This window comes from Gigantopelta aegis, chromosome 10 (genome assembly GCF_016097555.1).
Source record: "Gigantopelta aegis isolate Gae_Host chromosome 10, Gae_host_genome, whole genome shotgun sequence".
NCBI lineage: Eukaryota > Metazoa > Mollusca > Gastropoda > Neomphalida > Peltospiridae > Gigantopelta > Gigantopelta aegis.
Window position 1 is genome coordinate 67,871,669 of NC_054708.1, and position 16,580 is coordinate 67,888,248.

Below are 16,580 nucleotides of genomic sequence, written 5' to 3' on the forward strand. Positions count from 1 at the left end.
CCTACATGTAGGTGTGAGGTTTCTACCTGTGTTTGTACTAGTCACCAAAATGTATGTTTAATGGTACAAGAGAACTTGAAAATTATCACACTATAACATGAAATTAAATCTACTGTAATTGTATACATATAGCCATTATTTATAATTTTACCTATGGAAATAATAAATATTATGTAATCAGTGGTTTTACTCAGAATATTAAACAAATTGTTGTAATTTTGTTACAGGCTACAGAAAAGGGACACACGGATGTCTGCAAGTTAATATTAAGTCACTGTCCAGAGTCCAAAGAAATCTCAGACAAGAAGGGGAGGCAACCTAAGGATTTCACCTCCAGTTCAGAAATCTTGTTGCTCTTTAGTGGATGAAGATGTTCATGTATTTGAACTGTTCGTCTCCGCAAACATTAGCAAAACATTACCAGTTTCGGTTCATGCTTAAAATGAACTTGATTTCCCATAAAGAAGTCGTCCCAAAATGAAATGTATCCTGAGAATGTTGAAAATGATAAACTGCCTTATTGTTGATCCCTTTTATGGTGGCACTATTAGAAGAGGTTGTTGTTACTGCAGAACTGTGCCTAGCTTAAAATACACAAAAGGGTTGGGGCAGTTGAAAAACAAAGTGTGCACAGTAATGCTGGATCTTCTTCAGATAGTAAAAAAAAAAAAAAAGAAGCCATCCTTTTGTGTCTTTCTGGCCCTGTACTATTGTATTAGTCACAGACCCTAGTTTCAAGCTGTGAAAATGGACATCAAGTTTGGTTAATCTACAAACCTGTAACGCATTTGGATAAAGTTATAACAGAGTGAAACCAATCTGATTAAAATTAGCTCTACTGGGTCAACCAGTAGATCTAACAGCATTGCGTGGACTCCCATATCCAGGTGACATTTCATCTATAACAATTTAAATATCGACCAATTACATTTCGCCTTTTATAGCGTTATTCGGGAGCATACAAATTCTAAAAATATCGGGCGAGACTATTTATGCAATAGGCGAACTTGTTGGTCTATTTCAACATTAAAAAAATGGGGAAAAGTGCAGTAATAAACTCTGGATTGTATACTAATATAAACAGATTTTATGGCTATACCATCACAGTTTTTTTTCCCTGTCTTGAAACGAATTTTATATAAAATTTTATATTGCAATTAGTTTCCGGCATACTTCGTAATTCACCCGAATCATTTCGTATACCCTCAGCATAATCCCGAATGTTTTCAAATTCTTTTCAAATCACTGGCATGATTTTGCAAGTACGGTTTTGATTGGTCGAATGAAAGGTCAACTGGACATCAGCTCCAACGGTCTGCTGTTAGATCCACATGTAATAGTGAAGCTAATTTTAATTAGATTCGAGTAAAACAAACGTCTGGGACACTGAAATACCTTTAAAAAGTTGACCAGAGCTCGTCTCCATAACCAAATTTGGTAATTTCAACATTAGAGAAAGAAAGAAAGAAATGTTTTATTTAACGACACACTCAACACATTTTATTTATGGTTATATGGCATCAGACATGGTTAAGGACCACACTTATTTTGAGAGGAAACCCGCTGTCGCCACTACATGGGCTACTCTTTCCGATTAGCAGCAAGGGATCTTTTATTTGCGCTTCCCATAGGCAGGATAGCATAAACCATGGCCTTTGTTGAACCAGTTATGGATCACTGGTTGGTGGTAAGTGGTTTACACCTACCCACTGAGCCTTGTGGAGCACTCACTCGGGGTTTGGAGTCGGTATCTGGATTAAAAATCCCATGCCTCGACTGGGATCCAAACCCAGTACCTACCGGCCTGTAGACCGATGGCCTAACCACGATGCCACCGAGGCCGGTTTCAACATTAGAGAGGAAACCAACTACATTTTTCAATTAGTAGCAAGGGTTGTTTTATATTTTTATATGCACCATTCCACAGATAGGATAGCACATACCACAACCTTTGATATTACAGTCGTAGTGCATTTGCTGGAATGAGAAATGGCCCAATGAGCCCTGACGGGGATCGACCCTAAACCCGACCATGCATCAGGTGAGTGCTTTACCAATAGGTTATGTCCTGCCTGTTTTAAAAGTGACTGACCATGAAATTAAGGATACTTAAATACAAAAGTGCACGTGGCCACTGTCATTACGGCAATGACTGGCTGCTTTGTATGTTGATTCATGATTGTCCGGGTCATTGGGTCAAATTTGCAATGTTCATGGATTAATTGCAGTATAATTAAACAATTTATTACCCATATGGTTAAAAATATGGTACATATCAAAGTGTTATGTCACACTAGAACATCAAGTGGGATGTAACACTTCGACATCATACAACTGGTGCACTTTAACCATACTGGAATGTTAATCAAATGAGATTTGTGATATAGATTGAAATCTATTAATGGGTAATAAATAGGATATTAAACTTGCTACCATTTCGTATGATGCCTATGTCACTCGTGAATTTTTTTTTATTGTCGCTGGTGACAGAAATTATTTTACTCAGTACATCAACATGAAATGGAAGCTCATTTAATATTATATAATTATTGATTGAGAACTATCAAAATAAATTAAGAAACAAGAAAACAAGTTTGTCATAAGTCTTTGTTTTCTTTTATCAATAAAACTAAATACATGTATTAAATATTGAATGTAGGCCTATTCATTTCTGCATGTAAGACAATTTCAGGAAAATGCAGCAATTAGATCTGTTGGCTACATACATTTTCCTGTTTTATGTGTAATTGCCATTAGATGAGGATAATTTTATATTCAAATAACAGAAAACATGTTTAAATATACATCCCATTAACCACTATTTTTAGTGTGATGACAGCTGGTTTCCTGTATATTATCTGTGATATAACTAATTAAAAATGTGTTGTGCATTATTACATAAAACATTCCTTCCTTCCATGTTTTAAATTGTTAGGCATTTTCGAATTCATCGAGGCTTGTTTAGTTGCCGACATGCAGTGTTTTGATTGGTCGATTGACAAGTCATCTGGACAAAGTTTGTTCTGTTTAATGACACCACTAGAGCACATTTATTAATCCGTCATCGGCTATTGGATACATGTCAAACATTGGGTAATTCAGACACGTAGTCATCGGAGGAAACCCGCTACATTTTTCCTAATTCAGCAAATGATCTTTTATATGCACTTTCCCACAGACAAGAAAGCACATACCACAGACTTTGACCAGTTGTGGTGCACTAGTTGGAATGTGAATAAGTCATTTGGACATGGACTAATGGCAGCACTGGTTTTTGTTGTCAGATTTTAAAACGAGCGGCTACTCATTTAAAATGTAGGTGGGTAACAATGGAATATGTAATGTAAAATGTAGCCTGTGCAAATTACAATGGCTGAAAAATTCACCTGCTGTAGAATTCAAAGTGACAGACCCTAGTTTTCAAACACTATGGCATATATTTCACTATTGGAGCAGTTTATGATCACTGAAATCAAACTTTACTTATATTTTATTGTTTAGCCTATCCATTTCCGTACAACTGAAGTTTTTCTGGTCATCCTGGTGTTTCTATTACCACACAATACATTTTTTATATTGTGCCTCTGAGAAGTAAGTCATGGAGTTGAGTTTTAACAGCATTTAAACTTCACAGACTAATTTTTTTCATTCACTTGTAACATTATCCAAATGTGCTACAGGTATGTAACTTGACCAAACTCTGTGTCCATTTTCACAGGATGAAACTAGGATCTGTGCCTTTAACTTTATCAAGCATATTTCACAAGTTTCAACACAAATATAGTACATGTAGTAATAAGATTCGTATACTGTTTAGAAAGGCCAATAAGTGATAATTGCAAATTTAGAAGACACATATGATACTGCTCCTTCCACACACATGATAACAACTCAAACACCAGATTATGGAAAATACATTTATTGCAGGGAGAACAAAAAAAAAAGGCCAGTTGCCGGCTGGATGGGTTAATATAACAACTGCAATAATTAACATGATTATTATTACAGAAAAAATTGCATAGACATTTCCTCGTGGGCGGTTCCAGTATTATTTAGGAATTACCGGTATATACAAAAGCAAGCAAATTCACAAAGAATACAAATGTTATCAAAATGTTTTCAACAAAAGTATTGAATATATCAGCTGAAATTTGCAATCTTCAGATTGGTTGTTTGACAATGCTATCAGCACTAAATAATCCTCATTTTTAACTGGCAGTTATTTTCAGTCAACAGCAGGATGAATCCATTGAACTGTTGCAAACATCTGCTTTGGTCTGAAAACGTATGTACATTATTTATAAATATATTTTATTTTATCATATAATATCTTACATTTTCAGTGCAATCAAAGTATGTGATATTTTTCAGATCACATACTTTAAGAATTTGATAACTTTGCAAATTAGATGTAAATTAGTCGATGTCTCGGCACTAGGTTTATTGACATTTAAGCTAACGTACTTGGCTGACACTCCATGATTGACGTATGCATTCAGAGTCATCAAATAAAAACATTCCAATGACAATTTGACACTGAAAGTTGTCCAGCATTCAGAAAACAAAAAACGTTAGGCATAAGTTTATTTTGATGTAAGGATATCCAAAATGACGTCATTCGAGTTTGACGTCATTTCTATTCAAAAATACACCGCGCCACATATTCTTACGTCATTTGAATATCTAGTAATGGCGGACTGGAATTAAAGTTGTGTGTACAGTTTACAAAAAAACGTATTAAGCTTGAGCTTATATGATAAAGAGATTATTACCCTCATGTATTTCGGTATCGTCCATATATATTAGGAATAAAAATAATGTATTATGCGAGCCTCTGGCAGAGGTGAGCATAATAAAAAAATTATTCCTAATATATGATACCGATGATACCGAAAAACACTGATAATAACCTCTATATATATTATAAAATGAAAAAAATAGTTACAATGCTGAGTGATATATGTAAATGCTGACAGTGATAAAATAACCTTCAATAACTGGAAAAATTATTTTGGTTCTCAATAGTCTTAACTAAGTCCATCTAAAAAAAATATATTTGAATAACTGTGTGGCGCTGGGGAAAAAAAAGGCATGCACAACAACTGCAATAATTAACATGTACTTCTGATATAGTCTTGGAAAGGCAACCCACTACATTTTTGAATTGGCAAGCAGACAGGTCAACACATACCACAGCTTTTTATATACTAGTTGTGATGTATTGGTTGGGTTATTTTCACAGACTGTTAAAGCAAATAATCTCCTGTCCAAATATCATAAATGGCAAGTCTTTACTGGGAGAAGTTTGATTCTTTCTACATTACAGTGGAGCTAAAACATTTCCTTACATGTTCCTTACCTCAAATAGGATTGATTTAAAAAAAACTAAAATCCAAAAATAATTCAATACTTTATATCTATCCACCTTCAATTCCATAAATTAATGCTGCCATCAACAAATTATGCTTTGACAGCGAGTTGTGCGTTTTACCACTGAATAATTCAAAGGAACATCTTCATCATACAAAGTGGTTCAGTTCTATTGTTTACATATGCAGTATACAAATTCTTTTTAGCGCACACCAAACATATATAATACATGGCTCAAAATAAGGAAAGGATAATTAAGAACCGTGGAGACAATTGGAAACAATTCTATAATGCGTAGTGAAATATAGATATAACAAATAATTGATACATTAATAATTTTGTTTCATTTAAGAACCAATATGTCAACAATGTTTAAATATGACAAACTATTATCTTAATCTGTAATTAAGAATCTTTCTTAATGGACATTGCACTGATGAAATTGTCATAAATAGAGGAAAGAACAAAACATCTTCAGATAAAAATATATCACTATGAACCTTGTAAGGGACCTTGGCCAATATATAGAGAATAACTAGTTAATGACGTCGGATATCTGCTTTATCCTGTGAAGGTAAAAAAAGGAAAATTCCACAGAGGCTCTACCGAGCAGAATTTCTCATTCGGCCTGAACAGGATAAAGCAGATATCCGACGTCATTAACTTGTTATTCTCTTTATCCTGCAGACCATAAAAATTAAGGGGAAAAGCTATTATTTCAGCCACATTGTAGATGACTTGGAGGTCTAATGAGCGATTTGTAACGTAGCTATGCATGCGATGTCACACGAGCGACGTCAAAAGTCATATACTGCTAGTAGCAGGATATGACTCTGCTTTATCCGTAATCATATTCTGTCATAGAAATGGTGGTTGCAGGATAAAAAAATATTCATCACGTTTGCTTAATGACACCTCAGCACGTTTTAAACAATGGCTATTCAGGATCCAACTTAGTAATTATTAGAGTCTAAAGCAAGAGAAGAAACACACTGCTACCATATGGGTTACTTGGCTACTTCTACCGAATAACAGCAAGGCATCTTTCATCTTTTATATGTACCTTCCAATAGGCAGGACAGCATATACCACAACCTTTGAGAGAAGAAGAAAATCAGATGGGTCACCCAAGTGATGTCTGGGTCTGTAACTGTTTATTAACGTCATTCATATCTTTTAGATCGATTTTCTTCTATAAACTAAAATTATGATATTTGCACATTGATTAATATAAACCTTTTCTCTTATTGATTAAGAAAAATTAAAAAATAAGATTCTAACATTGCATCTGTCAGTGTGAAAATATAGCGTAAGTTCTATGTCGTCTGTTGCAGATTTTTTAGTTTGTTCCAGCACAGATGTCTCACTGGAATCGGTATGTTTCCTTTTCTGCCAAACCCAGACCCAGTTTTAGAAAGCTTTGGGCCTAAGACTGTTGAGAAATGATAGAAACGCAAATATGTATTAAATCGTGACAATGATGTCACACTACCAAATATAGGCAATGTATGTACAACACTGGCACATATTACCAGTATTACATAATGAAAAGGATGAAAAACACTATCAATTATTTTAAAATTTACAGTGCATGAAAACTAAATTTTCATAAAAAGTAGTAATAATTTAGTTAAATATTTAATTTTTCATATTTATATATATATATATATATGCATCGCAACACCTTTAATGTAAACAGTATATATTGTGAACATTGTTAATACCCATGCAGTCAATTTCAGCACTTGACTTTTATCTAACTGTCAGCAAGCATTTTATAACACAACTATGACACAAGACTGTCACTTCATGAATAACTGATGCGCCACTGTTTAGTGTTGGAATCCTGACCGCAGGACGCCACAGTATTGTTATCCAACCACACCACCTTGTTTACTGTGCTCTGTTTGTGAGCTGAAATGAGAGAATGAAAGAATATTTATTTGACGACGCTCCAGCACAAAACTGAAATGAGAGAATAATTATCAAGTAAATATGGTGGTAAGTATCGATATCAGTAACTATTCTAATATCAGGGATTAAAAAATGACATTAAAAAAAGAAGAAAAAAGACACCCCCCCCCCAAAGAATAAAAAAACCCCAAAAGAAAACCAACCTTAATGGGTCTTAAGCCTGGGAAATTACTTTGAGCTTATCAAAAATTAGAGAAAGAAACTTTTCGAGCAGTGCTAAATCAGAAATTCTAAAACAATCCTGATGTTTTTTATTGTCAAGTGTTCTGCATTAAGTATATGTGATATTACAATAAAGGGCTTTAGATCTCATTAATCCATACCTGTGACGTCAACTGGGAACAATTTGAACTTTTTTGTGCTCGCACTCCAAAAATGTGAATTTGTGAAAACAATTAACTCGTCACTATAGGGGCGTGTTAATTCTTTTTTTTTACAAATTCACACTTTGGCATGCAATCTCCACTACCTAATTTGGGTGCAAGAGATTTTACTTCTGTTACGAGCTCAGTGAGTTTTTTTTTTTATCACATTAATGTTATTAACAGCTGTTGAAAAGTTGGGAATATGCATTTTAAGTTCTTAACCTAGGTAGTCTAAAGCTGTGAAATAACACAAAAGTTAAAGTCACAGACCCTAGCTTCAACCTGTAAAAACGGACACTAAGTTTGATTAACCTACCAACCTGTAAAAATATTTGGATAAAGTTACCATACAGTGTAACTAGAGTCTGTAGCAGAGGTGGGGAAAAGCCCTTTTTTCCCGGTCTCGGACCGATTCTCGATCTCTGAGACTGAATTTTTTTTTTAAAACGAGCTCTGTTGGGTCGAGTGTCCTAGTCCAAAGCAAGAGGCTTTTGTGCAATACAAACTGCTTGAAATAGCATAAAATATACTAAAATAATCGATAAATGTATTTATTGTTCAATGTAGTGTATCTAATAATTATAAAGGATTTTTAAATTAACAAAAGGTTTCCACCTTTTTTTGTTAACAAGTGGGAGTAAACAGAACAGTTACATGTACTGTTGTCTCTAGAGCCAGCAGGTCAAATTTGATCCAATCAGTGATGATGCTATTACTCTCTTTGTCTAAACATGTGCTAGCTTAGGCTGTCAAATGCTTCAACAGTACCGTCTTTTATTAATTTTCAGGAACTACTGAATACTCCTACTTTTTATACATATATGGGAATTAAAATTCATAACTGTTATTCATTTTTTATATTATTTATTCCATTATGTAAAAAGGTGTGGGGGTTTTTCACTGATGTGATAAAAAAAAAAAAAGTTTCATGTTTATCGTTTCGCGTTCATGATTCAAGATGAAACTATACAAATGTCACTATGATTTAAAAAAAACTACTTGGCAGATATGGTCTTTTAAATGTTCTGCTTCTTTTTATTCCTTTCTTTTTTCCCATCCGGTAGTGACGACATCAAGTGGGACCGATTGTCAATTTTATTTTTCCCCACCCCTGGTCTGTAGACTAAAGCTCATCTCCATAACTCTTACTACTCAGAGGTATGTGCATTTTAAAAAATATGAATAATGCATTTCCTGATATTGGAAACACCAAGATGACCAGAAACATTTTGGATGAATAAAAATGGATAATCTAAACAGTACAATACAATTTATGTCCGATTTCAATTGTAAAAAAGCCCGACTCTTAATAGTGAAAAATATGCCATAGTGTTTAAAAACTAGGGTTTGTCATTTTGAGAGAGACCTGGCTCACTAATTAGCAGTTTTAGCTATATATATATATATATATATATATATATATATATATATATATAGGGCCTCATGTGAGGTCAAAATCATAGAGCGAAGTCACTTCTCTCTCAAAGTTTAGAGAGGGCGAATATTTTAACAGCAGGGAGACTTTAATTTTTAATCCAAAAAATAAAAGACGCAAAAATAAGTTGCAACTTTTACAATCTGTATTTTATTTTATTTTATTACTTTATTGTTTTTTTTTACCCTCTGTACTGCTAATTGATGGATGTGTGCTCTATAGTTGTTTTTTAAATCACCTTTCCACATGTCGCCTTCTTTAGAAATAATAAAATGTAACTAAACAGCACTAATTTAACCGTTTAGAATTCATTCTCTCACAAGTTTGTCTTCTCATTTCATTTAATACCTACTTCATGCAGATTATTGTCAGAGTAGATTAATCTACCACAGTCAAGCTCACCCAGAGGCAATTAAATGCGTTCCACCATCACAGTTTCTTAATTGATACACCGTGGAGGTTTTAGACTGAATGGGTACTAGTATCCATGAAGGTGTGAAAATTGCTTATCTGCTGCACCTTGTCACTGTTGTTTAACATAAAAAAAAAATGTTTATAGAATTTACAGTGGTCGCTTAACACAGGAACTTTAGCGGCTTGGGGATCCAGTTTAGGTGGCCGCTGGGTGTGTAGGACAGGTTACCTTTTGTTATGAGTGCATATACATTAAAACTACACTAGGACAGGTTTGCTTGTATTATTTTATAATTTCGGTATTTGTTTTGTATGTTGAATTTATTTATTATGACAAAGTGTACCTCAAACTAGTTAATTACTCCCTGCATTTTTTTTCATGTTGAGGTTTGCTGCTCCAAACGAATATTTTTTTTCAATGTATTTTCCGGTGGAGCATGACCCAAACTCCCTAAAAAAAACAATTCGCCATAGTCTAGATCCTCGCCCGTGTACAGTTTCCAGCACATTCGCCTGACAATATGCTTCAACAGTCAGTAGCACATTTAGGCCATCTATTAGTGACAGACAAGGTGTTGTGAGAGCTAGAGAGTCTACCGGTATCTGTAAGCCTGTTGCATGATTTTGTGGCGCCAGTCTCTCTTCAAACTCTCAGTCAGTTCACTTAATTATTATCTACAAATAGGTGTTCCTGAAGTTCGTCACCATTCATCCGTGATGTGTACATTGCAAGTGGTGACCATTTTTAAAAAGGTGACACAGATTTCGCATTATGGTGACTGGCACTGCGAAGTCAGGCTGGTCAGAGTGAAGTTTGGGCTCACTTTGCCTGGTCACGTGAGCCATATATATATATATATATATATATGAATGAGCCAGGCTATTGCCTCTTTCCTTTGGCTATAACCAGAGTTCTCACAATTGAAAAAACATAAAATACCAAGGACCTTTCCAGGAAGCGTAAGTACCCTGTATACCAGAAACATTGAAAATAACTACTTTCTATCCCAATTTACATGGTTTGATCTACAAGTCATACCTGAAGCAACAGTGACAACCGTATTATATCGGCCTTTTTCATTTTTCCATATCACAATATTGTTGTCAAGTCCGCCAGTGGCAAGATGTTTTGAATCGGGTGACCAGGCTACACACAGAGCACGTGCAGTGTGAGCCTTGTTGCCAAACAGTTGCTGAAGAAGATAATATTACAAAATATACAAAAAAGAAGCTTAAATAAAAAACATTATAACAGAACAAAAAATGGCCTACAATGGCCGTGTTATAAGTATTTCCAATTTTTATTTTATATTGCCTACTTGATAACGTATGCAGCACATCGTGGTCATTTTCAGGGATCGATAGCTGATTTTGACAGCTAATTCGATAATAAATTTGATCGTTTTACCAACAACGAAAATTACCAAAGATTGCAATATGAATTGTAGTTCGTGTTTAAAAAAAAATTCTGGTCAGAAAACCACTGTTATCGGGAATAATGGACATAAATATTGGACAGTTGGCCACAAATGCTCGTAAGTAAACGCAACATTTTTGATTTTTTTTTAATCACCATTAGCTATCTAAAAATAATAAAAATTAAAAAAAAACCCATGAAAATAATAGTTACTGATTCATATATGAACTATATTTCATGTATTTATAAAACATTAAGTAAATATATGTGAGAAAAAATTATAAACTTGTACCCACTCAACGTGGTTTTTGTTAAAAATTAATCCAGTAGTCTAAAGGTTAACTGAACCATGATGGAGTAAAATCCATGTCATCCCTCTCCGCAATTTTAGTTTTTGAATTATGGACCATTGCCATAATTCAATTATTTTTTACAAAATGTCATTAATAAATGGAGTATGGTGGATATGAAGATGGTTGAATAAAGTACATTTAGGGACAAATCAAATTATTTTTGTTCAGGTAATACTTTATTAGACCATTAAATAGGTCAGTGGTCTGTGACAATATGCCTTTAAGTTATAAGATCAGGTGAAATAATACGTTTGAACAATTTTAATGTCATGTAGGATAAAGAAAATAAATTCCGATTTACAATTGTGAAATCTGCAGATTCTGCTTTTTTAAAAATACTTAAATGATGTTTATAAGGACTTGCAAACACACTAAAGTTTAATGCTTAAAGTTAAAGACTTCAATTTTGCCAAAAACTGAAACCACCAAGATTGAACCCCACAGGCTAACTTTGCCTACAAGTAACATAGTGAGATCAGGTCAGAAAACAGTTCATTTTACACTATAGCTTTTTGTTGTCTCAACATGGCTATTTTGACACTTATTCAAAAGAACAAAGTTAAAAACCCACTGCCACCACACACCTTCCAAAGAGCACAAAGGGATCCTTTATATGCACTTTTCGAGACAAGACAGTACATACCACTGCCCTCGATGTACCAGTCATAGGGCACCGGGAGAAAACATGAGTCTATCATGGGCTATCGATCCTACGACCAATTGTGCTTCATGCTCTACCACAAAGCTACACTGCCCATGACCCCCCTCCCCACCCCATCCCCAAAAAGGATAAGTCACTGACCTCATAGTCTGGTAGCAGATGGACGTAACAGCATTTGTCCTCGCACAATGAAGCCAGAGCTGTCCCATCTGGCGAATACTCTAACGCCGTCACCTTATCCTGGAGTTCAATCTGCTTTTTCTCAGTTAATGCACCACCGTTCAACATGTAAATGAAAATACTTTTCTGAAAAAGAAACAATTCCAGGCATTTATTCGAGGTTAATCCCAGACAAGAATCTACATATCAGAGTGGGCTTTCGGTCTCAAATGGTTAGTATGGTCACTAAGATTCATAATTTCTTTTGAGAACAAATAGATAGGAGCATTATCAAGTGAATTTCTCTATTCCGTGTTTTATTGCAACTTTTATTATGGGATACTGGAATATTTTATTTACTACTCCGTTTTTAAAACTGAGTATTTTCGGAATATCAGAATAATAAGTTTCTAGCATAAGTCCTTTTGCAGATGATTTTTCTGACAGAAGTCTCAAGAAAAACCATCTACAAAAGGACGAGTGCCAGAAATATTTTCTATTTTAATGATTCTTATAATTTTAGTATAATTACTATAAAATTCACTGCATTTCTCTTCTTTCAACTAATATATGTTACGTCATTAAAAGGAATGCATGCTGTGTTACATATTACGTGACATCAGGTACAACCTTTGCTTAAAGAATGACAATCAACAGGTAGCAACGGCCGTCTACTTCCTTAACGATGAGACCAATTGACCAATGAAAAGGGATCATTACCGTCTAGGAGATGTGTGCTAGACGGTTTTTGTAGCACAGCCTTTTGGCACCTTTTTACTGGTTGACTGAACTAGAATAGTGTAAATTTCGACCCCTGGTTAAACCAGACCAGCAACTAGTATTTTATTTCTTCACTTACGGGACCACCAACAGCAACCTCCGTTTTGTTAGGGTGAAGAGCTGCACACTGACACCCAAACTTGACCGGATGAACGGACACCTTTCTCCCTCGGTTAAACACTATCAACTGAAAATATCACCAGCAAACACAACATTCTTAGTGATGCAGTTAAAAACACAAGAATCTAGTTTAAAATCTACGATGGCAGTTAGTTTCAATAATTAAAAATCTTCCAATCTTTATTATTTCAGTTCCAAGTTTTTTCATTGTTTATTATTATTATTACTTTTTTATTTATATTTTTACAAAATTAACTTAATTTTAATAATAGTATTTATTATATAAAAAAATAAAGTCCAAAATATAGGTTTTGATTTGAAACAAACTAAGGAAACATATAATTTATTTTAAGGACTGAACTTGCTGCAGTCCAATTTTATTTTTTTTGTAAAAAATTGCACCATAATCAAGGAGATGCCAACTGCACACTATTTCATACTTACATGATTTATACATGCTACTACTGAAGTATCATCTACTGTTGATACTGTTTTGGGCTGAGAATCAGTCTTTTCTTGAGTACTACTGTAAAATATATTTGAAGGTTAATCACATTCCAGGTTGACTGCCACATGCAAATTATGCAACAATGGAACATGGTACTTCATAACATCAATAATATTTTGGAGTCTGGCTCCATATTGATAAACATACTTGAAGTATGTTCTTAACTAATAGATGCCCAAGACCAAACACGTTCGTCTCCATGCATACATCCAATCAAGGTCTATCATTTGACGGGGTGGAGTGGGTAGCAAGTTTGAGGTGGACAGAATTTGGGATAGATATTCAGTAGAAAACCAAACACACCTGGGAGGTCTGGAACAACAATTAAAAGCAAAGAAAACCCAAAACAAAATATTTACTTAAGTTTAAGGTGTTTGGCAGACTGCCAAGTGTTTTGGACTATTTGCACAAAATAATTCAAAACATTTTAAAGATGGAGTCAATAGTTTTTAAAGTCTGAAAGCCCTATAGGTTGGAAAGATTGGCGCATCATGGCACTGTTATAATTTGCTGTTGTTGAAAGTTTGGAAGTATTCCGGTGAGGAATTCGGGAAGGCTGCTGACAACACTAGTATTACATGTTCACTTATATAGTTTTATGAATATGGAGCCGTGACCCAAACACACTTCAGACAGTTTCAAATTATAAACCTACATGTAGAATATATTTACTTGTAACCATGTTTTCTGCAAGAAACAAACATAAGTAACAAGCATATACGCATGTCTATGAACATACAATGGTTATAAAATATTAGTTGGGTATCAGCATCAAGTCAAAATTAACAAGGTAGTGCTCATTGCAGCACTGTGTGTAGCTATACAGTAAGTCACAAGCTACTTACAAATTCACAATTATGATTTCGACTCAACTCACCCAAAGGACTTGCTGCCTACTGATGACAACATGAAGGAATCATCAATTCCAACAGTTACTAAATCATCATTGTCAATTTTCATGTCTTGGATTTGATTCTTGTGTCCCTTCCCAGACAATACATCATTTTCTCCACTTTCTGCATCCCAGTAATGTTCACATATTAAGGAAAGTAATGAAATGCAATAATTCTAATCAATCATGGACCAGTTTTGAATAGATACACATCGGCTATTGGATGTCCAAACCGGCATCTGTCTAAACCAAATTTCTGTTTAAACTGGTCCACCTACTGTTAATTTATTATGAATAAAACTCTGCCTAAATCGGATGCGGTTTATTCTGGATATTGGAAGAAGGAAATGTTTTATTTAACGATGCACTCAACACATTTTATTTACGGTTATATTGCGTCGGACATATGGTTAAGGACCACACTGATATTGAGGGAGGAAACCCGCTGTCGCCATTTCATGGGCTACTCTTTTTGATTAACAGCAAGGGATCTTTTATATGCACCATCCCATAAACAGGATAGCTCATACCACAGCCTTTGATGTACCAGTCGTGGTGCACTGGCTGGAGCGAGAAATAGCCTAATGGGCCCACTGACCGGGATCGATCCCAAAACGACCACACATCAAGCGAACACTTTACCACTGGACTATTCTGGATTTCGGATGCAAATTCAAGAACAAAAGCACGGTTAATGTAGTAATTAGCTCTGAACACATCAGCACGCGATCTTACCTCTACTGTCTGCCGGTGGTCACATTTCAAACAATGACGGCAGTAATTAGGACACCAAAGTGTTATGAAATTACCACGGCTCTATGAAGGCCTAATAAACAATGAATCACAGCTGTTGTAACGGGTGTAGGTAGCATGATCAATTGGATTAATAGCCATGTTTTCACAGATGTCTTACACCGGCATATTAACCGGCCTCGGTGGCGTCGTGGCAGGCCATCGGTCTACAGGCTGGTAGGTACTGGGTTCGGATCCCAGTCGAGGCATGGGATTTTTAATCCAGATACCGACTCCAAACCCTGAGTGAGTGCTCCGCAAGGCTCAATGGGTAGGTGTAAACCACTTGCACCGACCAGTGATCCATAACTGGTTCAACAAAGGCCATGGTTTGTGCTATCCTGCCTGTGGGAAGCGCAAATAAAAGATCCCTTGCTGCCTGTCGTAAAGAAGAGTAGCCTATGTGGCGACAGCGGGTTTCCTCTAAAAACAGTGTCAGAATGACCATATGTTTGACGTCCAATAGCCGATGATAAGATTAAAAATCAATGTGCTCTAGTGGCGTCGTTAAATAAAACAAACTTTACTTTTACACCGGCATATTAGACTGTTTAGAGTCCACTGTATAAGAAAATATTATTAATACAATTATGTAAACACCACAGTGTAAAGAGCTGTGGGAAAAAGTATAACACAATACAAATATTGAGGTAAGTATATTTTAAAACTTGGTATAGAAATCAGTGTTTTAAAAACTTTAAAATTAATTCTGGGTGAAATTTAAAAGATTCTAAAACATTATTTGACCAGTTTTGAAAACATTTTTAATAAAGCTATGAGTGGTATAAATGATAACCCACACCTGTACCAATACATTCTGTAATTTTTGATCATACACCTCAACTTGTACCATCAATTTTCTTTATTCTGCTGCATGACAAACTGTTGAAACATGAAGATCAGATGACGAATCTCAATAGATTGTTTTCCCAAAATTAGAAACTAAACCTAAATTTGTACTGGAAAATATTTGAAATTTATTAGAATTTGTTTATGTTAAAAAAAAGGCAGACTGGCAAGTGACACAATTTAATGGCAAGTTGATATTATAAAAGGATATTGATACGTCCATCGCTGCTTCCTGTGAAGATGGTCGATTTATCGGCATTTACAGCCATACTTGTAATTGGTTTGTTATGACCCTGCAAACAGAAAAACAGATCTTTATGAATTAATCAAACAAGAAGTGTGTAGAATTAAGTGTCTTGTCTTATTTGATGCCACTCCTAGTTGCATTCATAAATGTGCATACTTATGAAATTATTTAATTAATTTTATAAAAGAAACAAATCTGTAATGTAAATTGATCAGGGCCATAGCTAGCTTGGGGGAGGAGGGGG

At 34.9% G+C, this 16,580-nt stretch overlaps 2 protein-coding genes across 2 annotated transcripts in view; one reads left to right on the top strand and one right to left on the bottom strand.

Annotated features, from left to right (window-relative positions):
- The window catches only part of LOC121383989 (ankyrin repeat domain-containing protein 39-like), a 4,383-nt gene extending 3,706 nt beyond the window's left edge, over window positions 1-677 (top strand). The window contains exon 3 of the mRNA XM_041514126.1: window positions 228-677. Within this exon, the coding sequence (XP_041370060.1) occupies window positions 228-368 (141 nt within the window). The 3' untranslated portion in view covers window positions 369-677. The remainder of the gene's footprint in view (window positions 1-227) is intronic.
- Window positions 678-5,388: 4,711 nt separating this feature from the next.
- The window catches only part of LOC121383130 (WD repeat-containing protein 1-B-like), a 28,456-nt gene continuing 17,264 nt past the window's right edge, over window positions 5,389-16,580 (bottom strand). The window contains exons 10-16 of the mRNA XM_041512936.1: window positions 16,301-16,382; window positions 14,434-14,587; window positions 13,493-13,574; window positions 13,008-13,115; window positions 12,131-12,295; window positions 10,598-10,751; window positions 5,389-7,284 (exon numbers count right to left, since the gene is read on the bottom strand). Coding sequence (XP_041368870.1) covers window positions 7,178-7,284; window positions 10,598-10,751; window positions 12,131-12,295; window positions 13,008-13,115; window positions 13,493-13,574; window positions 14,434-14,587; window positions 16,301-16,382 — 852 coding nt within the window. The 3' untranslated portion in view covers window positions 5,389-7,177. The remainder of the gene's footprint in view (window positions 7,285-10,597; window positions 10,752-12,130; window positions 12,296-13,007; window positions 13,116-13,492; window positions 13,575-14,433; window positions 14,588-16,300; window positions 16,383-16,580) is intronic.